Genomic DNA, 27,158 nt, shown 5'->3' on the forward strand with positions numbered 1-27,158 from the left:
AGAAATTGGAGACAACCTCCTCCCACAATCCTCCGCGGCTCAGAGGCGTCACTCCCAGCTTCTCCTCGCCTTCCCGTCGCTCTTAGAGGAGCTGACTGTTTCCTCCCGGAACAAATGAGCTCGGTTTCCAGAGGATTCGCTCCGACGCCGAAAGCGATTGCACCGTTCCCTCTTCCTGTGAGACGGTTGGTGCCTTAGCAACTACACCTAGCAACTAGGGAATCCTCGAGTGTTGCGGATCTCGGCTGAGGGGCCTTGGAAACCTTGAGCTCACAACGAGCCGTTTCCAGCCTCCTGGGCAAGGGAACAGTATCCTCCCTTGCCTGGGATTCTGGAACCATTTCATTATGGTGAAAGTAAGAGGCAGCTTGGGACCAGCAGCCTTTCGCGGAGAAAAGTCTGACATGCCCATCCTATGTGACAGGTAGTTATTTTTGCCATGATTATCGATGTGCATTTAGCCCACACATTTTGGTGGGTGATCATGTGATGTTTGGAAACCTTTCGGCAGCACGATTTACACGTAATGTTTGTTACATTTGTAGTCGGCAAAACGACTCTGTGGATATCTCAAATTAGTAAAGTGTCAATCAATGGAGGCATCTGAAGTCTTATTCAGTTGTTCAACGAATTATAAACTAACCTTTACTGCCCGTGGGACCGAATTAAGGTAACAGCTAACGACTGTTTTTTTAAAAAATGCGTTATTGTTGCACAACATCATTAGTAGAATTCGAAATAAAAAAAATGAAATGAAGGGGAAAAAACTGCTTTTCAAACAACATTTTCCATATAAACTTCCAGTTTTGTCCACTTGAATTCACAAATTTTATATAGCTATAGCACAGATATAATTTCAGATTCTTTCTGCACCTAGTTATGTAACAGCATAGGACAATGCATGCAATACATTGTTGACAATGATTATTTTAATGGCGGCATAATAAGCCCTTGGTTGAATGTACCAATGCACCGTAGTTTACTTAAGCATGCTATTATTGTTACACATTTTGAATATTGCAACAGTACCACCATTTTAAACAATTCTGGAGCGAGTATCATTGTCACTTTATTTTTCCTTAGGAAAAAGTCCAGGAAGAAGAATTGCAGACTGGATTTTTTTTTTTCCATTTTGGCAGTTAGTAAACTGCTTTTTTTTTGTTTGCTTGTTCCTGCGGCATGCGGAATCTTAGTTCCCCGACCAGGGATCAACCCATGCTCCCTGAATTGGGAGCGCCAGGAAAGTAAGTACCTGGATTTTTTAGTAATCATTTGTTTTTGTTTTTTTTTAAATAATTAAAAATTTTTTTATTGGAGTATAGTTGATTTACAATGTTATGTTTCAGGTGTACAGGAAAGTGAATCAGTTATACATATATCCACTCTTTTTTTTTTTAGATTCTTTTCCCATATAGGCCATTACAGAGTATTGAGTAGAGTTCCCTGTGCTATACAACAGGTTATTATTACTTATCTATTTTATATATAGTAGTGTGTATACCTCAGTCCCACTCTCCCAATTTATCTCTCCCCCTTATCCCCCAGTAACCATGTTTGTTTTCTACATCTGTGACTCTACTTCTGTTTTGTAAATAAGTTCGTTTGTACCGTTTTTTCTAGATTCCACATATAAGCGGTATCATATGATATTTGTCTTTCTGTATCTGCTTTCTTCACTCACTGTGACAGCCTCTAGGTCCATCCATGTTGCTGCAAATGGAATTATTTTGTTCTTTTTTTATGGCTGGGTGATTTCCATTGTAATATGTACCACATCTTCTTTATCCATTCCTCTGTTGATGAACATTTAGGTTGCTTTAGTATATGTGCTACTGAAGCGGGCACCCTTTTGCCCATTTTTAAATTGGTTATCTTACTACCATTGAGTTGTAAGTGTTCTTTATACTTTTTGTTGTATTTAAGTAATATTTGCCATACCCAAGGGCACTAAGATTTTTCTCTTTTGTTTTCTTCTAGAAGTTTTATGTAGTTTTAATTCTTACATTCAGATCTATGATATAGTTCAAGTTTAATTTTTGTATATACTGTGAGGTAAATGTAGAGGTTTATATTTTTCTGCATATGGATAACAAATTGTTCCAGCATTATTTGTCAAAAAAAATGATCCTTTCTCTATTGAATTGTCTTGGCAGTTTTGTGAAAGATAATAGACCATTTAATTCCCAACAGAATTTGACCCTTTAAAAGTATATTTTTGGGCTTCCCTGGTGGTGCAGTGGTTGAGGGTCCACCTGCCGATGCAGGGGACACAGGTTCGTGCCCCGGTCCGGGAAGATCCACATGCCGCGGAGCGGCTGGGCCCATGGGCCATGGCTGCTGAGCCTGCGCGTCCGGAGCCTGTGCTCCTCAACGGGAGAGGCCACAACAGTGAGAGGCCCGCGTACCGCAAAAAAAAAAAAAAGTATATTTTTGATAATTTTATGTTATCCTGTATTATGATTATTTTGTATTTATTCTTTATTAAGCTGAAAGCTCCTTGAGGACACAATTATTTTACTTACCTCTGAAAGTCAGCATGCTCAGTGAAAGCATGATATATTTAAGCATGCTCTGGCATTCATGACTCCCCAGTGCTGGATTGAGACATGTGGTTACCCCAAACAGGTTCATGATTTGGAAGCTTTCAGAGCAATTACCTTAAAACATTTTTTTTTTTTTTTTTTTTACTACATTTACTTAGGCTGAACATCGTATGTTAGAAGGGCAGAAAAGGAGGACTCCTTTTGTGTTAGTCAAGATCTGGACAGGAAACTCATAGCATACTGGAGCGGGGGTGAGGACGTTAACTGAAAAGAGTTTCTGAAGGAACTATTTACAGAGATGGGGTAGGGTTGAGGGAACCCACAAGGATGGTGAAACACACAGGGACTAGCAACAGGCTGGAAATCCCATTTCTTGAAGGCTTGAAGGGGCAAAGGGAAGAAATGGTTTTACCAGAGCCCAGCAAGAGTGGGAGCCCTAGAGGATGCACCCTCCGACAGCAGCTGTGGTTATAGGGAAACATAGCTACTGTCACAACTATGGCAAAGTTGTGGTAGGGTGTGTGAACTCGTGTGTGTGGGGGGAGTGATAAATATCTCAACTTCTCTGTTTTACCATCCTCTAATATCTTGCCAGTGACCAACCCCAACCAGAAGCCAGAGAGACGGTAAAGGAGCCCAGGTACAGTCCTTAGAGATCAGCTTCTGGGAGGGTAGAGAAGGGTGAAAAATGGATCCAGAAGTCAAATGGGGGGACTTCTCTGGTGGTCCAGTGGCTAAGACTCCATGCTCCCAGTGCAGGGGACCCAGGCTTGATCCCTGGTCAGGAAACTAGCTCCCACATACTGCAACTAAGAGTTCACATACCACAACTAAAGATCTTGCATGCCGCAACTAAGACCCGGCACAGCCAAATAAATAAATAAATATTAAAAAAAAAGAAGTCAAATGAGGAGTAAACAGTATAACATTGTGTCATGCAATCAGCTGTAGCATAAATTACATACTTCACTCAGGGAAGGAACTTTCTCTCCTTCAAAGGCAAATTGCCAACTATCTGCTGTTGTTGGAGCATATCCCTTGATTTTACCAACCAACCTAAGTGGCTTATCAAAATGTTATTTCTGCCTACATTTAATACCCACTCTTTCCTGAGAGGAGCTCTGATAAATACAGTTTGCATGATCTCATTACATATCCACCTTATAGATTAATGCCCTTGCCTTGTTAGTTGTCCTTTTAATCTGCTTCAGTCTCTTCAGATTAAATAAAATGATGTATGTAACTACATGGTGTTTACAAAGTACTCAGTACATGTATCATTTTTAACTAAATCAACTACTCTACTCATAGTATTCCTTCAGAATGCTCTACACTACAATTACATCTTTCATCTCTAAACTTGCGTAGTGGGAATTACAGCAATTAAAGGATAAAGCAAATAAAGGATAAGTAGGCAGGCTAGGAGTTTCCATTTTTTGCATTGACTTTGGCCTTGGAAAAATGTCTCTTGTAAAATGCACTTACACAATTTTAGCAATGTTATTTGCCATTTTTGTATCTCTAATGCCTACTCATTTTTATTCCCACCCAAAATGGTGATCATACCTCCCTAGTTTTGTGAAATGAACACATTTGTTTTTTTTTTGGGGGGGGGCTGCACCATATGAGGGATCTTACTTCCCTGACCAGGGTTGGAACCTGTACCCTCTGCAGTGGAAGCATGGAGTGTTTTTTTTAAAAAATTAATTAATTAATTAATTTTTGTCTGCGTTGGGTTTTCGTTGCTGCGCATGGCTTTCTCTAGCTGTGGTGAGCGGGGGCTACCCTACGTTGCGGTGCGTGGACTTCTCATTGTGGTGGCTTCTCTTGTTGCGGAGCACGGGCTCTAGGCGCATGGGCTTCAGTAGTTGTGGCTCGCAGGCTCAGTAGTTGTGGCTCGCGGCTCTAGGGCACAGGCTCAGTAGTTGTGGCACGCCAGCTCAGTTGCTCTGCGGCATGTGAGATCTTCCCGGACCAGGGCTCGAACCCGTGTCCCCTGCGTTGGCAGGCGGATTCTTTTTTTTTTTTTAACATCTTTATTGGAGTATAATTACTTTACAATGGTGTGTTAGTTTCTGCTTTATAACAAAGTGAATCAACTATACATATACATATATCCCCCTATCTCCTCTCCCTTGCGTCTCCCCGCCACCCTCCCTATCCCACCCCTCTAGGTGGTCGCAAAGCACCAAGCTGATCTCCCTGTGCTTTGCGGCAGGTGGATTCTTAACCACTGTGCCACCAGGGAAGTCCAGGAAGTGAGGAGTCTTAACCACTGGACCGCCAGGTTAAGTCCCTGAGCGCCCTTTCAGCAAAACATGTGGTGCGGAGGCAAAGTAGGGAGCTGACACAATTATACTGTAACTATCTCAGATTCCAGAGATTAAATCTGTTTATCGTTTTTGACTTCTTTTAAACCAGAGCCTTCCCCTATTTCCTTCAGCTTTTTCCTACTTCTCAGAATCTGTACCTATCTTTTTTCTACCCCAATCTTTCATCCTTACTCTCATTCCTACCCTCAACTAGGGACTTAGTTTGAGACCTCAGCGTTCTGGATTCCGTATGAGTTATGAATACTATTACTGCTGCATTATGGCTTAGATTTAGTTTTATGGATTGATCGGAGAATCAAAATTTAAAAAAAAAGCTGTTTCTCATTATAATGCAACATGCTTGGGACTTCCCTGGCAATCCAGTGGTTAAGACTCCGAGCTTCCACTGCAGGGGGTACAGGTTCGATCCCTGGTTGGGGAACTAAAATCCCGCATACCACATGGCATGGCCAAAAAATTTAAAAAATTAAAAAAAAAAAGAATGCAACAGGCTTAGATGTTATAGGTTGTTTTGACTAGCTCAGTTTTTTCCTAGAAAAATAAATCCTTGAATTATGCAAGTCACCTGAGATCCCTTCCAAACATTTTTTTTTTTTTTTTTTTTTTTTTTTTTTTTTTATGCGTTACGCGGGCCTCTCACTGTTGTGGCCTCTCCCATTGCGGAGGACAGGCTCCGGACGCGCAGGCTCAGCGGCCATGGCTCACGGGCCCAGCCGCTCCGCGGCATGTGGGATCCTCCCAGACCGGGGCACGAACCCGCGTCCCCTGCATCGGCAGGCGGACTCTCAACCACTGCGCCACCAGGGAAGCCCCAAACATATTCTTAAAAAAGAAAAAAATCACTTAAGATAATAATCATAACTTATTGAGTTGGGCAACACTGAATGGTTATGACAAGATAAGATGTAGAAAATATTGTCAGGTTTGAACAGCCTTGGTACTATATTTAGTTTCTGGGTCAAGACAGTGAAAAGCAAAAACAACATATAGTTTTTCTTGACCACACTCTGCATTTTTGTTTGTTTTTTGTTTTTTAGTTCCCCAACCAGGGATTGAAAGTGGGCCATGGCAGTGAAAGCACCAGGTCCTAACCACTGGACCACCAGGAAATTCCCATACATATAGTTTTAAGTTGGGGCAATTTATGTGCAGTTTGGCCCATCTAATGTATACTTTAAGCTTGAAATGCAAACTTCTAATTTCAAAATCAAGTTAATCTAAATTTTTGCTCATCAGATTTCATTTTCTTGTTGGAATGTGTATTATATGCAGAGTTTGTATCAATTTTTATAGTAAATTCTTTTATTAAATTTTGATTTGTCATAATAACAGGACCTTTTTGTTTATGTTTATTGTCGTATCCTGAGTACCTGGATTAGTGCTTAGAACATAGTAGCACCTGATAAACATTTGCTAAGTGAATGAATGCTGATAGAACAATGGATGAAATATGGAATGTAAAGTCTAATGGTGGAGACATAATAGATATAAACATCAATAAATAATTAATGTAATTTCAGATAGCCATAACGACAGCAAACCAGATTTAGGGAATAGAGAATGACTGGAGGGGAGGTTGGGATGGTTTTTAAAATCTTCATAACAACTCCATGAAGTAGGTATTTTATCTCCCCTTTAAGGAGGAAAAATTTCAGACCTGCCCAGGGTCACAAAGTTAGTAAGTGGTTGAACCACGTTAATCCAAGTTCATTAACGTATTCCTTCATTAAACATTCCTTGAATGCCTGTTAGACACTGAACCAGAGTCTATAAAGCCAGAATAAAGCAGTTCCTACCTTCAAGGAGCTTATAGTCCTATAGATCTGTGCTGTCTGATACAGCATCCCCTTCTTTCTAGTTGGAACTGAGATGTGCTGTAAGTGTAAAATATACACTGGATTTCAGAGAATTCCTATGAAAAAGTAAAATAGCAATAACTTTTTATACTGATTATATTTTGAAATAATATTTGGACATATTGGGTAGAATATATTATTAAAATTCATTTAGCTTTACTCTTTTTAAAATGGCTATAGAAATTTAAAATGACATATTTGTATTGTAGATTCTGATTGAGTAGGCCTGGTCGCCAGATTCTGCATTCCTAATAAGCTCCAGGTGATGCTGATGCTGAGGATCACACTTTGAGTAGCAAGGCTCTAGACCAGATAGATAAGGAAACACACAAGTAATAACAGTCCTGGTATGATAATTGCTATGACTGGGCAATAAAGGTGCCTAGAGGCATTGTTGTTGTTTTTCACTCTGCAAAACAGCCTATGTTCTTTTAAACCATTTTTGCACACTTTCTGTTCCTTTTATATTGCTTTATAAAAGATCAGCATGCTATGTTTAACTACATAAATATATATTTCTGTGAATCACGAGTGTATCTTTTGCCTTTATTTAAATGATTATATGCTAGAGAGATGTATCTATTGTATATACAGGTGAATAAGGAACATACGGCATCATTATAAATAAGACATTAAATAAGTATAATATATTATTTACCATAATGAGAAAATACCCATAATAGGTTACTGAAGTAGATTCTCCCAATTGTGAACAATATTTTTTGATTATGTATAAATCAAGATAGAAAGTATTTTCCAGAAGTTGTACAGACTGAACCACAGAAATAACATTTTTTTCAGATAAATGATCTGTGATCTTAGAAACTTAGTTTTTTTAAAAATAAATTTATTTAATTATTTATTTTTGGCCGCATTGGGTCTTCATTGCTGCGTGTGGGCTTTCTCTAGTTGCAGTGAGCGAGGTCTACTCTTCATTGAGGTGCGCAGGCTTCTCATTGCGGTGGCTTCTCTTGTTGCGGAGCACGGGCTTTAGGCGCACAGGCTTCAGTAGTTGTGGCACACAGGCTCAGTAGTTGTGGCTCAAGGGCTCTAGAGTGCAAGCTCAGTAGTTGTGGCACACAGGCTCCACGGCATGTGGGATCTTCCTGGACCAGGGCTCGAACCCATGTCCCCCGCATTGGCAGGCAGGTTATTAACCACTGCGCCACCAGGGAAGCCCGAGACTGTTTTGAAGGTAGAGGAAGGGACAGGGAATAGGGAAAAATTCCTGGAGGAAGTGATTACCGCAGGCCTCTCACTGTTGTGGTCTGTCCCTTTGCGGAGCACAGGCTCCGGACGTGCAGGCTCAGCAGCCATGGCTCACGGGCCCAGCCACTCCGCGGCATGTGGGATCTTCCCAGACCGGGGCACGAACCCGTGTTCCCTGCATCAGCAGGCGGACTCTCAACCACTGCACTACCAGGGAAGCCTGAGGAAGTGATTTTTAAGCTGAGACGTAAACATATGTAGGAGTTAGCTAGGTCTGTGGACCTCTAACACTCACACTTTTACTTTTTTTTTTTAGGCCGCGCCTTGCGGCGTGTGGGATCTTAGTTCCCCAACCAGGGATCAGGGATTGAAACCAAGCCCCCTGCCTTGGGAGCATGGAGTCTTAACCACTGACTGCCAAGGAAGTCTCCTACTTTTACCTTGGATCAAGTTTTTGTTTTGTTTTGTTTCATTTTGGTGTTTGTTTTATTTTTTTGCTAATGTCAACTGACTAATGTCAGTTGAGGAGAAACAATATCAAGTTTGTTAATTAGGTTTCTGTTTAAGAATCTATCAGCAAAATAAATATTAAAAAAGAGAATCTATCATGAAATACTATGTTAGTTTATAATTTAGACTGTAAACCTTATTGTAAGTGTGTCCATATGCAAAAAATAAAGAACTGAGACGTTCAAGATTTGTGAAAATAAACATTCTGTAAAATTTAGACATTAAACATTTTCACTATCAGATATAACTAATAAGAACAAAAGTAGTATTTTAAAATTGGCAAAAGAACAATACTTTTTCACTTCATAAGGGTTGTTGGGAAGATTTAAAGAGATAATAATATATGTGAAGTGCTTACTTACATATAAGGAAGCCTGACATAAGGAAGATAGTATAAGAAAGTAATGTTAATTTTAGCTTTTGGTTTCTATTTGGGGTTCTCTAGTAGTTTGAGAATAGGTTATTTTAAAAGCAGTGTTTTATTAAAATTACAATGTATACATTTTAATTTGTGGACAAAAATTACTAATTGTTTCAATAATTTTTTTTAAGCATACTTCACTGGGGTTTCATCAGAGGTCACACATTCAGAGTAGTCTGGGCTAGGAGTCTAGGACCTGGGTTTTGATTCCAGCCCTTACTCTTTCACTTTGAGTCCATCATTCAAAAAAGGGAGTTTTACTAGTTGCTCTATAAGGTGCTTTCTAGTCTGTATCAGTTTTGCTGAGACTGCAGTAGAAATGGATACAAGATCCAAATGAATGATTTGCTATCAGGTTTCATTTAGCAAAGTTAATATTTGGCCATCAAATACACATTTAATAGAAAATATTCTTTTATGAACCAGAGTGTTCATAGTCACTCCCCCAGCAGTGAAAGCGCTGGAAAGGAATTCCCTGGCGGTCCCATGGTTAGGACTCGGTGCTTTCACTGATGGGCCTGGGTTCAATTCCTCGTCAGGGAACTAAGATTCTGCAAGCCTCGGGAACAAGCAAACTGTGTGAAATGAGTTCGTTTGGGACGATTTAAAAAAAAACAAAACAGTACTTTCAGAGCTTCAAAATTTACTTATTTTTCAATGACCATAAAAGGTATGTTAGAAATATATCTGAATGAAAAATTTTCTTTCCTTTTCCATATTTACTGATGTTCCTAAAAGTTTTACATATTTTCTCACTTAAGTTCTCTCCACATTCAAACCTATTTACAGAAGTGACAATGATGTCTCCTCTTACTCAAGAGTAAATCACAATAAGCATCCTACTGGGATTTATTGGGGTTCAAAAAGAGGAGATATAATCGCTTCACTTGAAAGTGATAAGGAGGGACTGAAATAATAGTGAGAAAGTAGCCCTGAGACCAGAGTAACGTTGGTTCCATGTTGTTTCATTTACAGTAATAACTCAGGGATGTGCCAAGGGGCTGCAACCCTTTTAGCTTACCTTTGCTACTGTCAGTTCACACTTTAGCCTTCATTTCCCCTTTCCCCTTACCCAGCATACACATACAGAAGTTCTGCAGTGGCAACTTGTTGAATGTCTCTGGGGTATGCCTGTACCCTTAGTGTTTTGGGCATGTTGGCCTAAACTTCCTCATCTAGGAAACCTTGGGATAGGTGTATTGGTAGCTGGCTTCACTTGGGTTTAATCTCAGCATTCTGAAGTACAGAGTACACTAGAGAGTTAATAGACCTGAAATTTAATTCAAGTTTTGCTACCAATTAACAGTGCGACCTTAGACGAGTCATTTTACCTTTCAGTCATTCATTCAGTTCATCTTACCTATTGATTAAAAACCAGTGTGCCAAGTACTGTTCTAGGTACTGGGGATACACAGTTCCTACTCTCAAATTGCTTACCTTCTAGTGGTAATGATGGTGGAAGTGGTGAGACAGACAATAAATACATAAAATAAATACGCAGAACTTGTGAGAACAATGAAGGAAAGACAACAGTAATATGGTAGAGTGATGAGGTGGGTGGAGGTGGTGTGCTTCTTGAGATAGGGTATCTGGGATTTTTCTAGGCAACTGAAAAATCAAGGTGTTGAACTGGATGCTAAGAGTATCTTGCAGTTTGATAGACATGTATTTTCTTCTTTTCACTATTACTTACGTTCTAGGAAGGCCCACCAATTCCTCTATTATGGAAATAAATGCAAATATGTTTAAATCAAGCACCGCATCAATTTTATATTGCCTGATTTTTGAAATAATCCATTTAAGAAGCAATAACTAAATATTTTACTGTTATTGGGGGAAGTTGCTGCTGGTCATTAAAGAAAAAAAAGACCCCTAACTTAATTTAAAAAAAGAAAAAAAGGCAAACTGAGGTGCCAGGTTGTAATTCTGTGCTCAGACGTGCTCAGGGCCCAGGGCGCAGAAAGAAAACCTCGGCTTTGCTCGGATCCGGGGCTCCTGCGCGCCCCGGGTCCCCGGGGGCTCAGAGCAGCACGGTGGCAGTACCTGACAGAGGCTGGGAAGGCTCCGAGCCTCAGAGCCCAGGGAGGAGGAGCCACGGGCGGGGCCGACTGGAAGCAGCCACCTCAGCGAAGAGGCAGGATTTCCGCGGAGTAAGTGCCGGTGTCGTCCGGAAGAAAGGGCTCTTGCTGCAGATGTCTCGTGATTACCTCGGAAGCCTTGCTTCGCCGGTTGAAACTGCAGAGATAAAGAAAAATGAGCGAAATATGGCTACGGAGGGCCCTGCCGTACGTCGAGTCCAGGTGGCAGAACATCCCAGGTGGGGGAGAGGAGATGCCGCGCTTTGGGATCGCTTGGGTTGGATAGATGTAGATGGTGTCAGGCCTTTTGGCCCTTCACTGAGGCGCAGCTTTTGACCCCGGGAGCAGACAGAATCTTTGGGATATTATAAGGCTACTTGGCTGGACTTGCAAGAAGACCGCGCCGCAAACACTGTTCAACCTTGTGTGTCTTGCTTCATCCATGCAGATCCTTCTTTTACCTTTTTCTTGCAGAAGGGTGCGACACTCTGCTGGGCTTTAGCAGAAAAACCCAAATTAGCTTTGAATCTCTTCTTTGTTTTGCCTTCTAGCTGATAGTGCTTTTTAAAGTCTCCTTTCTAAAATATTCAATTGAAAACAATCAAATACGCCAAAACAAAAATAAACAAAAAACGACCCCCCCCAAACCAAAAAACCCCTTTGGTCTCTGCATCCTTTTAAACAAATCATGTAATCTATGCCTTGTCACTTAGGAAATTAATCTGCTGCCAGTACCTAGCTACGGAATAACTAACAGCTTAAGTGATACCAAGTGGAGGATATTTTCATTTGAGGGCATCTTGCAAATACTTCGTGGAAGTACTTCTTTCTGACATAGGACAGAAATCTCATAGAATGAAGCCTCCACCTGCGGTGTATTAGCCCTATAGCTTTTCTAAGGTTGGCTTTGCTCCCTCTTTGCTGTTTCTAAGTTTTTTTCCCTGTTAACTTTTTTCTCTAAAATTGTCCTAAAGTTCTTCCTACTTCCTGGTTTATGACTGTCACGCGACGGTCGACAATATTACAGCTTACTGAAACTTGCGAATGCTTTTTCACCCTTGAGCCAGCAAACAGTGGGTCTTTAGTTACCAGAAAGAAATGTAATTTTTGATTATGGAGACCAACACGGCCTTAGACTACTCATGAATGTCATATATTCTGTTTCCATTTTATGCCATTTTATTCATAATGGTCAATATTTCTGTAGTTACCCTGTGAGAAGGGGGATGATGGCAACATGTACTAAAAGTGAAGAATTGTTTACTTAATTTCCTTAGAGTTGTTTCTTTCCTTTAAGGACCTTTACAGTATTTATTCCTGCAACAAATATTTATTGTTAATATTTAGTGTTCTGTGCTAGCTACAGAAGAGCTCATATAATAGGTTAGTGTGCACTTTGCCATTTCCTTTTTTTTTCACTTAATACAGTTATTAACTTCAAGCAATGTTTCAGCCACTTATTCATTTTATCAGGGGTGAGTTCAGTTAAATCTAGATAGTATATCTATAAACCCACCTTACTTGTTAGATGCTGCAATATGCTGAAAGGGAAAAAAAATGCATGAGGGCCCCAAGATCAGACTGTCTTTTTTGGAACTCCTGCTCTTTCTGCAGGATGCTGTCGACTGAAAAAAATACACAACGTGAGAGTTGTTAGTTAAGTTTTATTTGGAGGACTTCCCTGGTGGCTCAATGGTTAAGAATCTGCCTGCCAATGCAGGGGACACAGGTTCAATCCCTGGTCCAGGAAGATCCCACATGCTGCAGAGCAACTAAGCCCGTGTGCCACGACTACTGAGCCTGAGCTCTAGAGTCTGCGAGCCACAACTACTGAGCCGACGCGCTGCAACTGCTGAAGCCCATGTGTTCTAGGGCCCACATGCTGCAACTACTGAGCCCACATTGCTGCAACTACTGAAGCCTGCACACCTAGAGCTTGTGCTCCACAACAGGAGAAGCCACCGCAATGAGAACCCCGTGCACCACAACAAAGAGTAACCCCCGCTCCCCACAACTAGAGAAAGCCCACGTGCAGCAATGAAGACCCAATGCAGCCAAACAAACAAATAATAACTAAATAAATAAGTTTAAAAGACATAATATTAAAAAAAGTTTTATTTGGGGCAAAATGAGGACTATAGCCTGGGAATCAGCATTTCAGATCACTCTGAGAAACTGCTCTGAAGAGGTAGGGGGGAATATCTGTATATATGTGATTTTGGTGAAGGGGGATACATGCAGTCAAGCACACATTTTTTCAGAAGGTTGCTGATGGTCACAAGGAGCAGATGTCACCATGAAGGATTTTAGTGCTTTTCTAGATATGAGGAGATGCAAGAATTGGGCTCTTAAAATCTTCTCCTGATAATATCTAACTATCTGAAGGCCTGTTCTGCTGGTTTTTCCCAGAGCACAGAGTGCCTCATTCCTGATCTACACCCTGAACTCCTTTCAGGATGTGTTGAAGGTCAGCAGTCACGGCAGCTTGTGATTTAATCCTTGTAGAGGTAGCTGGTAAGTGCCAATTTTTAGTTGGCAATGCCTCTTTAGCTTCACAGGACACATGACCCTCTGAGTAAAGGGACTAGTCAACCATGTTATATATTTTATTTAGTAAACTTAATTTCTTTTTCATTCATTTAAAAAAATCAAATAGAAATAGAAACTCTAATTTTTTTTTCTGCGTCCCAATCTTGCTTGCACCCTGTACTGTAAGACTACTTCAGATTCCACTGTTCTTTCTTTGCATTCTTAGCAACCTTTGCATTCTTAGCATTTCTTTGCATTTAGAACCACTGTTCTAAATTTCTTTGCGTTCTGTTCCTTCTCTTTGGGATTAAGTTTTAAACTATTGGATTATTATTATTTTTTCGGTAACAGCTTTATTAATATATAATTCACATACCATACAGTTTACTTGTTTAGATTTTACAATTAAATGTTTTTTGGTATATTCACAGGATTATGCAACCATCACCATAATCAAAGTTAGAACGTTTTCATCACCGCCCCCACATCAAAGAACCCAGCATCCCTTAAGCTATCACCTCCCCAATCCCCCGAAAGCCCTAAGCAACTGCTAATGTACTTTTGGTCTCTGTAGATTTGCTTATTCTGGACATTTAAAATAAATGGAATCATATAATGTATTTTTTTGTGACTGTCTTCTTTCACTTAATATAATGTTTTCAAGGTTCATCCATGTTGTAACATGTTATCAGTATTCATTCCTTTTTATGGTTGAATAATATTCCACTGTATTGATATACTACATTTTGTTTATCCATTCATCAATTGATAGGCATTTGGGTCATTTCCACCTTTTGGCTCTATGACTAATGGTGCTGTATAAACACATTCTTAATATGAAAGATTTGGATTATTTAAAAATGTATTCAGTAAAGCCTGAGAATTGCACAGTTCTTTTTCTCATAATCTGATTCTTATCCTGTACTGCCAATTCTCACTTCCCTTCTTAGAAGTTTGGTTTGTTTTGTATCCTTGTAATATCATTGTATTCTTTTTTTTTTTTTTTCTCTTTTGAGGTATGCGGGCCTCTCACTGTTGTGGCCTCTCCCGTTGCGGAGCACAGGCTCCGGACGCGCAGGCTCAGTGGCCATGGCTCATGGGCCCAGCCGCTCCGTGGCATGTGGGATCTTCCTGGACCGGGGCACGAACCCGTGTCCCCTACATCGGCAGGTGGACTCTCAACCACTGCGCCACCAGGGAAGCCCAATATCATTGTATTCTTTTGGTGTCATTGTATCTTTATAATACCATTGTTAACATTTTTTTGTGTATGGGTTCTTAGTTTCCCGACCAGGGATGGAACCTGTGCCCCCTGCATTGGGAGTACAGAGTCTTAATCACTGAACCACTAGGGAAGTCCCATTGTTAACATTTTTTAACAAAAGTTGTATTATATTCATATAAGTGGAATCATATTTGGTTTTCTGTAATTTACTTTTTTTCACTTAATAATATTTCTTAGGGATTCTGGTATATCACTCCATACAGATATATTTCACTTTTTAAGGGCTGAGAGTATTTAATAGTATGAATATCATTATTTAACCACTCAATTATTAGAGTGTACATTTAAGTTGCCAATTTTTTACTCACAAACAATGCTGCAGTAAAAAATCTTTATACATTTATCCTTGAACATTTTTTAATGTTTCTTTAAGCTTGTTCATAAAAATGGAATCTATATCAAAGGTAATGCAAATTTAAAATTTTTGATAGTTTCAAAAAATAAAAATATAATTTTAATAGTTGCTGCCAAATGGGTCTAAAAAAAAAGATGTTATTAGATTGTTTATTTCTTGTTAGCTTTTAGGAACTCTTTATGTATGTATTTTTTGTATGAGTGTATATATTTTTGGATAAACTCATTTGTTGTTTTATGTATATTATATATATTATTCCCAGTTTAGCAATTTTCCTTTGACTTTATGATGTTTTTTGTTGTATAGACAGTTTATATATATATATATATATATAAAAATATATATTCTTTTTTTTTTTTTTTTTGCGGTACGCTGGCCTCTCACTGTTGTGGCCTCTCCCGTTGCGGAGCACAGGCTCCGGACGCACAGGCTCAGCGGCCATGGCTCATGGGCCTAGCCGCTCCACGGCATGTGGGATCTTCCCAGACCAGGGCATGAACCCGTGTCCCCTGCATCGGCCTGTGGACTCTCAACCACTGCACCACCAGGGAGGCCCTAGACAGTTTATATTTTATGTAGTATGTTACAGTGTTGAATGATAGCAACCTTGTCTTGATTCTGATATTAATGGGAAAACTTCTAATATTTTTGTCATCAAATATGGTGTTTGTTATTTCTGGCAAGTATCCTTTATTAAATTAAGGACATTTTCCTCTAGCATGTTAAGAGCTTTTTTTTTTTAATTTCAAATTTTATTTAAAAAATCAGGAATGGCTATTTAATATACACATATATATGTATGTTTTGAGAGGATCATGGAGTTATAGAGTTTTCCCTTTTATTCTGTTAGAATAGTGCATTTAATCAACATATTTCCTGGTACTCTCTTTATGTTCCTGGAATAAGCTCTGGTCACATATATTATAAAATAATGTATGTTGGATTAAATTTACCAATATTTTATTTAGAGTTTTTGTTTCTATTTTCACAAGTGAGAGTAGCCTATAGTTTGCTTTTGGGGACTATTTTTTTTTAATTTATTTATTTTTATTTATTTACTTATTTTTGGCTGTGTTGGGTCTTCACTGCTGCACGTGGGCTTTCATATTTGCAGCAAATGTGGGCTACTCTTCATTGCGGTGCGCGGGCTTCTTATTGTGGTGGCTTCTCGTTGCAGAGCATGGGCTCCAGCGTGTGGGCTTCAGTAGTTGCGGCATGTGGGCTCAGTAGTTGTGGCTCGTGGGCTCTAGAACACAGGCTCAGTAGTTGTGGCACATGGGCTTAGTTGCTCTGCAGCATGTGGGATCTTCCAGATCAGGGCTCGAACCTGTGTCCCCTGCACTGGCAGATGGATTCTTAACCACTGTGCCATCAGGGAAGCCCTTGGGAGCTATTCTTGTTATGTGTTAGCATCTGGCTTATACTATTCCCAAAATGAGATGGGAAGGCCTTCCACAGCTTCTATTGTTAGAACCATTTATGAAAAAAAAAAAAAAGATCATTGTTTTTAAGGTTTTACTGAACTAACTCATAATATTTTCTGGGCCTTGTTAAGGGGATTATTTCCAACAACGTTTTATGTTTCTTTTTTCTGTTTTTCTGTCCTGTCAAAATCGATGGGGGAGGAGGAATTTGAATCCCTCAGTGGACAGTGGGAGCTTACTTTGTGGGCTCCTGTGTCCTTCTGACATGTTTCTGTTATTGTTTGAGCACTTCTTTACTTTCTGGCATAGCAGTATATTCCAGGATTGTATTAAACCCTCTCTGCTCCAGCTCTGGCATTATTTCTGCAAAGAGTTCTGATTTCTTTTTGAAACCAAGATCTGAGCACTAGGGATGCTCATTGCTACTGGGATGTTAATGCTTCTAGGCCATCTCAACGTTTCACTTTGCATATTTCTTTTTTTTTTTTTCAGGTATGCGGGCCTCTTACTGTTGTGGCCTCTCCCATTGCGGAGCACAGGCTCCGGACGAGCAGGCTCAGCGACCATGGCTCACGGGCCCAGCCGCTCCACAGCATGTGGGATCTTCCCGGACCGGGGCACGAAACCGTGTCCCCTACATCGGCAGGCAGACTCTCAACCACTGTGCCACCCGGGAAGCCCTGCATATTTCTTATGACAAAATATTTCTGGAAATCACTTGAGAAAAATTTCTAGAAACTATATTCTTTCTTAATAGTTTCATATTACTTCATTTTGTAAATAGTCCGTACCTTATTCAAACATTCTCCTATGTAAGAGTGTTTAGGTTGTTTCTAGTGTTTTGCAATAGCAAACAATTCTGCAATGAATAATCTCATGAATATGTATTTTCATATTGCTGGAGAATAACTTCAGGGTAAATTCTTAGACATAGGATTATTGGGTAAAAATTAGTGCCAATGGGGGCTTCCCAAGTGGTGCAGTGGTTCAGAATCCGCCTGCCAATGCAGGGGACATGGGTTCGAGCCCTGGTCTGGGAAGATCCCACATGCTGCGGAGCAACTAAGCCCGTGCACCATAACTACCGAGCCTGCGAGCCACAACTACTGAGCCTATGCACCACGACTACTGAAGCCTGTGAGCCTAGAGCCCGTGCTCCGCAATGAGAGAAGCCACTGCAATGAGAAGTCCACACACAGCAACGAAGAGTAGCCCCCGCTCACCACAACTAGAGAAAGCCTGTGCACAGCAACGAAGACCCAACACAGCCAAAAATAAATAAATAAAATAAATTTATAAAAAAAAAATCAGTGCCAATGTATTTTTGTTAGATATTGTCCAATTCCTCTCCAAATGTGTTGTACCAATTTGCATTCCCAACCCAATGTAGAAAAGTGCCTGTTTCCACAGAACCTCCCCAACAGAATGTGTTGTTACTTTTTAATTTTCACAATTCTTATAGTATCTTGGTGTAGTTTTAATTTGCATTTCTCTAATTTCTTGTGTTTAAGGTCCATTTATGAACTACTCTTAGTATGGATTTTCTGTTCATATCTTTTGCACAATTTTTCTATCCAGTTTTTGGTCATTTTTCACTCAGTTTTTGAATTTTTTAAGTTGAAGTACAGTTGATTTACAATATTATATGAGTTTCAGGTGTACAACATAGCGATTCAATATTTTTATAGATTATATTCCATTTAAAGTTACTACAAAATAATGGCTATATTTCCCTGTGCTGTACAATATATCCTTGTTGCTTATCTATTTTATACTTAGTAATCTGTATCTCTTAATCCTATAGCTCTATCTTGCCCTCCCCTTTCCCCACTGGTAACCAATCATTTGTTCTCTATATCTGTGAGTCTGTTTTGTTATATATATTCGTTTGTTTTACTTTTTAGATTCCACATGTAAGTGAAAGTATTTGTCTTTCTCTGACTTATTTCACTAAGCATAATATTCTCTAGGTCTATCCACATTGTTGCAAATGGCAGATTTCCGTTCTTTTTCTGGCTGAGTAGTCTGTTGTGTGTGTATGTATGTTTGTGTGTATGTGTATATATATATATATATATATATATATATATGTATATATAGGTATATATATATATATATATCGCATCATCGTTATCCATCATATTCATCAGTTGATGGACCCTTAGGTTGCTACCATATCTTGGCTATTGTAAATAATGCTGCTATGAAAGTAGGTTATCTTTTCATTTTATTGATGGTTTCTTTTGCTGTGCCAAAGCATTGAAGTTTAATTAGGTTCCGTTTGTTTTTTTTTGCTTTTATTTCTTTTGCCTTAGGAAACAGATTCAAAACAATATTGCTACAATTTATGTCAAAGAATGTTCTGCCTGTGTTCTGTTCTAGGAGTGTTACAGTTTCAGAGTTTTTTTTTTTAATATAAAGAATATATCTGTAACATGTAAATATTTTCTCTTAGTTTGCTAGTTTTCTTTTGACTTTGATTATAAAATTTTCTGCCATGTGTTTTAAAAAATCTTTATATAGTCAAATTTGTCAAGTTAAAAAAATTGCCTCAGAAGTTTGAGTCATAGTTAGAAAACCTCTCCCCTATGTTGAGTTATACTGAAATTCATTTGTTTTCTTCTAGTGCCTGATCCATTTGGAGTTTATTCTTGTGTAAGAGATGGTCCTAATTTTATCTTTCCCAAAAGTTTAAGCACTTTTACTACCCCTGTTTATTAAAAAGTTCATCTTTGCGTTGTGATTTGAGATGCCACTTTCCTCATATACTAAGTTTCTGTATGTACTTGTATCTATTTCTGAACCTTTTATTCTACTGAAGTCTGCTTGTCTATATATGTACTGGTACCTCACTGTTGTCATTACAGAGGCTTTATAGTATGTTTTAATGTTTGGTAGGGTTACTCTGTCCTCACAGTTGTTCTTTTTTAATGTTTTCCCCACTATTCCTGCATATTTGTTTTCCACATGATTTTTTGTATCAACTTGTCTACCTCTATAAGAAAACCTTGTTGGTATTTTTTTGGGGGGGATTTAATTTAATTAATTTAATTTATAAATTAACTCGGGAATAACTATCCTTATGATGTTAGGTCATCTTATCCAAGAACAAAGGATGTCTTTCCATTTCTTTGAGTCTATTCTATGTCTTTCAAGAGTGTTTAAAGCTTTACTTAAATAAATTTTGCACATTTCTTGTTAAATTTATTCCTAAATGTTTAGTCTTTTCTTGTTGCTATGAGCAAGGTTTGCTCTACCATTATAGCCCTAATTGGTCATTGATTTTGCACATGAAGGGTATTCATGTTTGAGTATTCATTTTATATCCTGCTATATTTGTGAATTCTTTATTATTTAAGTTGGTTTTATTTATTTATTTTAAAGAACATGAAAATCAATTTCCAGCAGTATCATGGATGAGCTTTTATTTTTATTAAAAAAATTTTATTTATGTATTTATTTTATTTTTGGCTGCGTTGGGTCTTTGTTGCTGCGCACGGCTTTCTCTAGTTGTAGTGAGTGGGGGCTATCCTACGTTGCGGTGCGTGGGCTTCTCATTGTGGTGGCTTTTCTTGTTGCAGAGCGTGGGCTCTAGGCACGCGGGCTTCAGTAGTTGTGGCACGCGGGCTCAGTAGTTGTAGCTCACAGGCTCTAGAGCGCAGGCTCAGTAGTTGTGGCACACCAGCTTAGTTGCTCCGTGGCATGTGGGATCCTCCTGGACTAGGGATTGAACCCATGTCCCCTGCATTGCCAGGCGGATTCTTAACCACTGTGCCACCAGGGAAGTCCCTAAGTTGGTTTTATAATTGATTCTCTGGGACTCTCTAGGCATCCTACTATATTATCTCCAAGTAGAGATAGTTTTACTTCTTTTTTGATTCTTGATTTCTCTTGTCTAATTGTATTGGCTGATACCTCCAGTATTGTGTGGATTAGATGTGGAGAGAGTAGAACTTTTTGTCTTGTTTTTGATCTTAGCAAAAATGTCTCTAGAATTTCCTCATTAATTAGCTTTGGATTTAAGACTGAGATATATGTAATCATGTTAAGATAAACACCTTTCAGAATAAATTTTATTGGGAGCTTTTTGACACCTATGGAAGTAGTCCTATAATTTTTTTCTCCTTAGATTTATTATGATATATTATTTTAACAGATTATCTTAATATTTTCAACTTTTCATTCCTGGAGTTAATGCCACTTAATATGAATTATTTTCTTAATATGGTGCTGCCTTATGTTTACTAATATTTTATTAAGTACTTTTGCATTAATATTCAAGAGTGACAGTCTGTAGTTGTATTTTCTTGGACTATCTTTATCTGGTTTAGGTATCAATGTTACACTTGCTTTATAGCAAGAATTAGACCACTTTTCTTTATTTTTCAATGCTCTGGAACAACTCATGGAGTATATGGGCTATCTGATGTTCATGCTTGGGTAGAACTCTCTTGTAAAACATCTGGGCTTAATCCATATCTGTGAGGTGGTTCTTTGATGACTTTATTTCTTCTATGGAAATGGATCTGTTTTTATAAATTGTATTTCCTTTTATAAATTGTATTTTATAAATTGTATTTCCTTAGGAAATTATCCATTTCTTTAGGATTTCTGTTGTGGCCATACCACAGAAACAGGATGGATTCCCACCCAAAAATTTGGTTCGGATGTTGAGACTGATAATACCACATGAACAAGAGGGTATGAAAAGTTTATTACTCACATAATGAGGCTTTCTGAGGAGGGCAGAGCAGGCCACCCAAGCTGGCCAAAAATGGCTTGAGAGAGCAAGGAAAGGAGACTAGCTTGAGGTTTTTGTAGTGGTTAGGAGATGGAACTGGTGTGCTATGGTTTGGTTGGTGACAAAAGAGAGAGCACCTGGGCTTTTTTATCCACTTGCTTGATATGAGGCAGAAGGGGAAAGAGGGAGAGTTGAAGCTCAAAAGCTGTAAGTAAACATCAAAAAATGGAGTCAGTTTCTTTATTACAGTTTAAATTTATTTGGATAGAGGTCTACAAAGTCGTCTCTTATGACTTTTAAAATTTCTTTTGTTTAATGTTATCTCATCCTTGTTATTTCTTATTTTGTTTATTTATGCTTTATCAACCCCCATTTTCTTAATTCATTAGCTAGTGGCTTGTCTATTTTGTTAAATTTCCCCCTAAAAACCCAGAGTTTAATTTGTTAACCAGGCCTACTGTTTTTCTACTCCCCATATCATTACTTTCTACTCTTGTCTTTTTGAGTCTTTCCTTACACTTTCTTTTATTGATGTGACTGATATATTTGATTTCAACTTAGTCATTTTATTTTTTAATTATGTGTTATAATATAGTTTCTGTGTTTATTTACTGGTTTATCTATCTGTTTTTGAAATTTCTTTGGTAGTTAGGAAGATTGATATTTTTGTTCTGTTGGTTACTTTTGTATTTATATATCTTTTTAATGCCCTGAAAAAGCAGGGGACTTTTCTTACTTAACCTTTTACTATCTGCTTTGGCAGTTTATTTTTTTCATTGAAAAACATGAACCTTTTAAATAATTCTGTCTAGAATCTGATGGACAAATAACCTAAGTTGTTTCAACCCTCTCAATAAAATGGAAGATACAAGGCAGAGAGCATGAAGATTTATCAATAGCATCATAAAAATCACCCTAGTGCTCTAATAGCGCTTCCAGTCCTGATGTAAACTAAACATTTAATTACCTACCATCTTTCATTGCTTCTAGTGGATTCTTATTCATATGCTGCAGAGTAGAAACAGTACTGAACCAAGGAATCAGGAGCTTATAATAACTGTCATTTACTGAACGAGTACTTCATGCCAGCCCTAGGCTAGACACTGTTCCTACAATACCTTATTTAATCTTCCAAATAACTCAATTCATATTTCCACCCCATATAAAGGTGAATGAGGTTAAGGAATTTCATCACATGGTCGAGAAGGGGTTTGAGCCCAGGTCTATCTGACTACACAGGTCACAGTCTCCCTGGGGTACTTTTTTTCTAGGAGTTTAATAATACTTTTTCATATGCCTGCGTGTAGTAACTTAAAAAAAATTGTTGCTGTGTCATGCTTAATGGTATCCTTTAAATTTTTGATTGCCTATGTAGCAATCAATGAGTTTATTTTCATCTTTTCTTCTTTTACACCTCTCATTTTTAAATGGATGTACTTTTTCTTTCTAGTGGTGGTTTTAGATTAATCTTAGTTTGCTCTTTTCACTCAGTTTCTTTTTCCAGTGGCTCGCAGTGTTTTGCCTCTTTCTTTCATTTAAAGTTTATGCATTCTCTTCTACTTATAATAAAGGTACAGTTATCTAGTTATAATAAAGAAATAAAAATATCACTTGTTTGTTCTTGTTCTAAATTGTTTTGCAGGATATATGGGGAAAATCAGATATAGGCAGCTATCATTATGCACATCTACTTGGGAGTCCAGTAAATCTATCTTGAATGATGTGCTAGAGATATCCATTATTATCTCCTTCTCCACATCTTCTGTTGTCATCCACAACCTCTGCTGAAAGAGTGGACCCAGGTGATCATATCTGTAACTAAAGCAAGTGACCTTGTTTATATCAAATGCTTTTCCTTTTTGGCCAAAAGTAATTGGACCAGGATGGATACAGGACCTATATGCTGCCAACCAGATTATCTGTTTGAGAATTTGAATTAGGGACACAGAGACTTAATCAGAAAGTATAGGACATTGAAGCTGTTGAATCTTCTAGACTTGAGGCCACAGTGTCATGAAAACTGAAGGGATGGAAGAGCAAAAGCTCAGAGGCTCACAGAGGCAACTGGAATGTGAAGAGCATTGAGCAGAGGGAAATGGTGATGGTGTTTTTGGAGGGATGAAAGAATGAGACGGGAAGGAGAGAGCCAAACACACAATTTAAATAGAGTTTTTGGGGGCAGAGCACGACTGCTGCACTGGTGTGTCGAGGGGAAGAGGCAGCCACTGAGGGAAAAAAAAAAAGAATGGTTCATCTGACCTAGAGCATGGACATGCCTACAATCCAATTTTGAGCATGCAGAAATGGACAACAGTCTGAAATAGTGAAGCAATGAGAAGGAAGATATCTGGATCCTTGAACGACCATCTGGAGTGGAGCTACCCTGCCAACTAAGACTCTTCATGTTTGTATGACAAATACAAGACGTTAGCATCTGGCTGGATGTAGAATGCTGATGAAGAAAATTCCACTATAACATCAGCTCTGGCTTCCTGGAGAGCTCAAGGTAACGGAGTAGAAGGATGTTAGCTCACCCCTTCTTACAAGAACACCAAAATCACAACTAACTGCTGAACAACCATTGACAAAAAAATAGTGGAACCTACCAAAAAAGATAGCCTACATCCAAAGACAAAGAAGAAGCCATAACGAGATGATAGAAGGGGCACAATTGCAATAAAATCTAATCCCATACCTGCTGGGTGGGTGACCCACAAACTGGGAAATAATTATACCACAGAAATTCTCCCACAGGAGTGAAAGTTCTGAGCCCCACATCAGGCTTCTCAGTGTGGGGTTCTGGCAATGGGAGAAGAAGCCCCCAGAGAATCTGGCTTTGAAGGCCAGAAGGGTTTGATCACAGGAATTCCACAGGACTGAGGGAAACAGAAACTTCACTCTTGGAGAGCACACACAAGGTCTCTTGCACACCAGGACCCAGGGGAACAAAGCATAAGAGACTGGGCCAGACCTACCTACTAGTGTTGGAGGGTCTCCTGCAGAGTCAGGGGTGTGGCTGCAGCTCACGGTGGGGACTAGGACACTGGCAACAGCAATTCTGGGGAGTACTCACTGGCGTGAGCCCTCCTGGAAGCCACCATTAGCCTCACCCAAAAGTCTGTAGACTCCAGTGCAGGGACACCTCAGGCATGACAAACTGGGCAGGAACACAGCCCCACCCATCAGTAATTAAAGTTTCTGATGGCTGTCATAATCCTAGGAGGTCATCCTGAATAACTTCCAAGAATATTCAATGTATCTTTCTATCATTATAATAAATTTCCTTTTTTCTTAGATTTTTTTGGTGTGATTTTATGTTTCTTGTAACTAATCTTTAAGATTAATCATTTAATTAATGAATGTCTTGAATATAGTAGGTCTAATAAATATTTACTGTCTTGGTGTTATTACTCAGATACAATATATTGTGGGACTACAAACAGTGGGGGGTATTCATAGAAGTGACTTGAGATGATTTAACAGTGTAAAATTATTAAATATGTTATAAGCATTTTTGACCTGGAAGGGACCTGTGAGGAATATCTTGTTCAAATGCTCTAATTTTACAGAAGAGGGTCCAAGGGAAAATGATTTGCCAAACTTTGGCATCGAATTAGAACCCCCATTGGAATTAGAACTGTAGTCTCCTGATATCCAGTCTAGTTTTCATTTGACTGTACTGGGTTGAATAGCATCCCTCCTAATTCATGTCCACCTGGAACCTCAGAATGTAATATTATTTGAACTAGCATCTTTACATATGTAATCAAGTTAAGATGAAGTCATACTGAATTAAGGTGGGCCCTAATCCCATAAGCCTGATGTCCTTACGAGAAGGAAAAACAGAGTCACAGATAGAGACACACAGAGAATTCCACCTGATGACATAGGCAGAGATTGGGGTGATACAGCAGCAAGCCAAGGAATGCCAAGGATTGATGGTCACCATCAGAAACTAAAAAGAGGCAAGGAAGGATTTTCCCCTTCAGGTTTCAGAGGTGCACGGTCCTGCCAACACTCTGATTTTGCCTCTACAACTCAGAGACAATAAATTTCTGTTGTTTTAAGTTACCCAGTTTGTGATACTTTATTATGGCAGCTCTAGGAAACTGATACATTACTCCATGCTATTATTTTTTAGTAGAAAGAGATTCTTCTCTGAATATCATTGAGAAATTATCCAGGAAGTTAATTCTGTTGAAGCAAAGAATTGTTTTTCTGTTGTGTTCATCAGTATTAAATTTTTTACTCTTCTGTGTGCTTAGCTATACTCTTGTGTCACTTAGCGGGTTACAGTATTGTTTCATCGTGGGATTTTCAAGGAAGTATGTCAGTAAAAGAGTTTGCTTTTATTATTTTTAAAGATAATTAATGGTGATAGGTATATGAAATGTGTGTGTGTGTGTGTGTGTGTGTGTATCTTATGGGTTTTTCTATTATCTGGATATTCTGAAATATTCTATTCTTGTTTTCAGATTGCTGAAGCTAAAAGAGATGTTTAATTCTAAGTTTGGATCCGTTCCCAAGTTTTATGTTCGAGCACCAGGAAGAGTCAATATCATAGGTATTTCAAAAGTTCCTTCTCTTAATTTTTTCTTCCTTTGGTAAGATCCAAATTTTTGTCAATACATCGGGAGAATTGAAAAAACAATGTTTCACACACATCTACTATAGCAAGATAAGTTTTGCATAAGGAACACTATATTTTCATCTTTCCCAATCCATGTTATTAATGTTAATTTTGTCCATTCATTTTTAAAATTTAGAAATTTGTTGAGACCCAGTTATTTACATTATTTTCATGAGAGATGGACAGATTTTTCTGTGCAGCAGGTTAAGTTTTTAGACTGCAGTGAGTAATTTTGATGGTTTTACATTTACTCATTGGATTAGAAGAATACAGGAAAACCGAATAATTCCTTGCTTTTAAATGTGTGGTAACCTGAAGAATGAATACGTTTTGTCAAGAGAAAATGGGATGGGGAACTGAGAAAAATCCAAATCAAAGGAGGATTAAAAAGAAGACTTTCTGTACTGGAAAGTGTAATCATATAAAAAAGTAGTTGGAATAATATAATGAACTCCCATGTACCCAAAATGTAGCTTCAATTATTATCAACTCAGGCAGTCTTATTTTGAAGTAAATAATGGAGGATTTTAAAAATATGAGATGTTTGAGCATGGTTAAATGAGGTGGGGAGGGGGAATTGAGTAAAATCAGTGGAGAGAGACAGGTCAAAGATATCTGAAACAGGAGGAACTTGATGGAGCAGGATTCCCAAGAAGGCAAGAAGGGCTGGTGTCTATGGCATAGGAAGAGGGCCACTTTGACTACTTTTTAACAGAAGGCAGGGAAGAAAAGGATGCAAGTTGATGCAGGTAAATGTATAATTTTGGTATAGAAGGTTGAGGGAGTTCTTTTGGGGGAGTGTTGGAGGTGTTGGAAGTTTAAGGAGATGGCAGAAAGTTTGAAATAGCTTTGTCAAGGATGGGAGAAGGAGAGGACTGGGAAAAAAAAAGTTTGCTGGTAACATTAAGATCTGGTTAGAGCAGGAGACCATAGAATTGTAGCAGTACCAATCTGCAAAGTTGTTCCTTTTTCCCGCTCAGCTAGTCTAAGTTGCCTGTGTTTGATCTAGGTTTGGGGTTTTGTTTTGGATGGAGGTTACAAGAGAATGACATCAAGAATTCACTGGTATTGTCAGAAGGGTACGTGAAGTAATGAACCCTGGAATCTATGCTAGGTAGAAAAAGAAAGAAAGGTAGGAGGGAACCTATAGGGTAGAAAGGGCAAAGAACTGACTCCGAGGAACAGGTGATAGGATAAACGGAGTAAGAGAAATGGCAGGATGGGAAGTTTTAGTAAAGAATTTG

General features: G+C 38.7%; 1 protein-coding gene across 3 annotated transcripts in view; it reads left to right on the plus strand.

Annotated features, from left to right (window-relative positions):
- Positions 1-288: 288 nt before the first annotated feature.
- GALK2 (galactokinase 2) overlaps positions 289-27,158 on the plus strand; it is a 144,269-nt gene continuing 117,399 nt past the window's right edge. Inside the window, exons 1-2 of one of the 3 annotated variants that reach the window (XM_065871205.1) lie at positions 289-424; positions 25,760-25,848. In XM_065871205.1, coding sequence (XP_065727277.1) covers positions 348-424; positions 25,760-25,848 — 166 coding nt within the window. In that variant the 5' untranslated portion in view covers positions 289-347. Of the gene's footprint in view, positions 425-10,979; positions 11,190-25,759; positions 25,849-27,158 lie in introns of those variants that run through there. The other 2 variants (XM_065871206.1, XM_065871204.1) reach the window with 2 other exon arrangements.

The sequence above is a fragment of the Phocoena phocoena genome, chromosome 2 (genome assembly GCF_963924675.1).
Source record: "Phocoena phocoena chromosome 2, mPhoPho1.1, whole genome shotgun sequence".
NCBI lineage: Eukaryota > Metazoa > Chordata > Mammalia > Artiodactyla > Phocoenidae > Phocoena > Phocoena phocoena.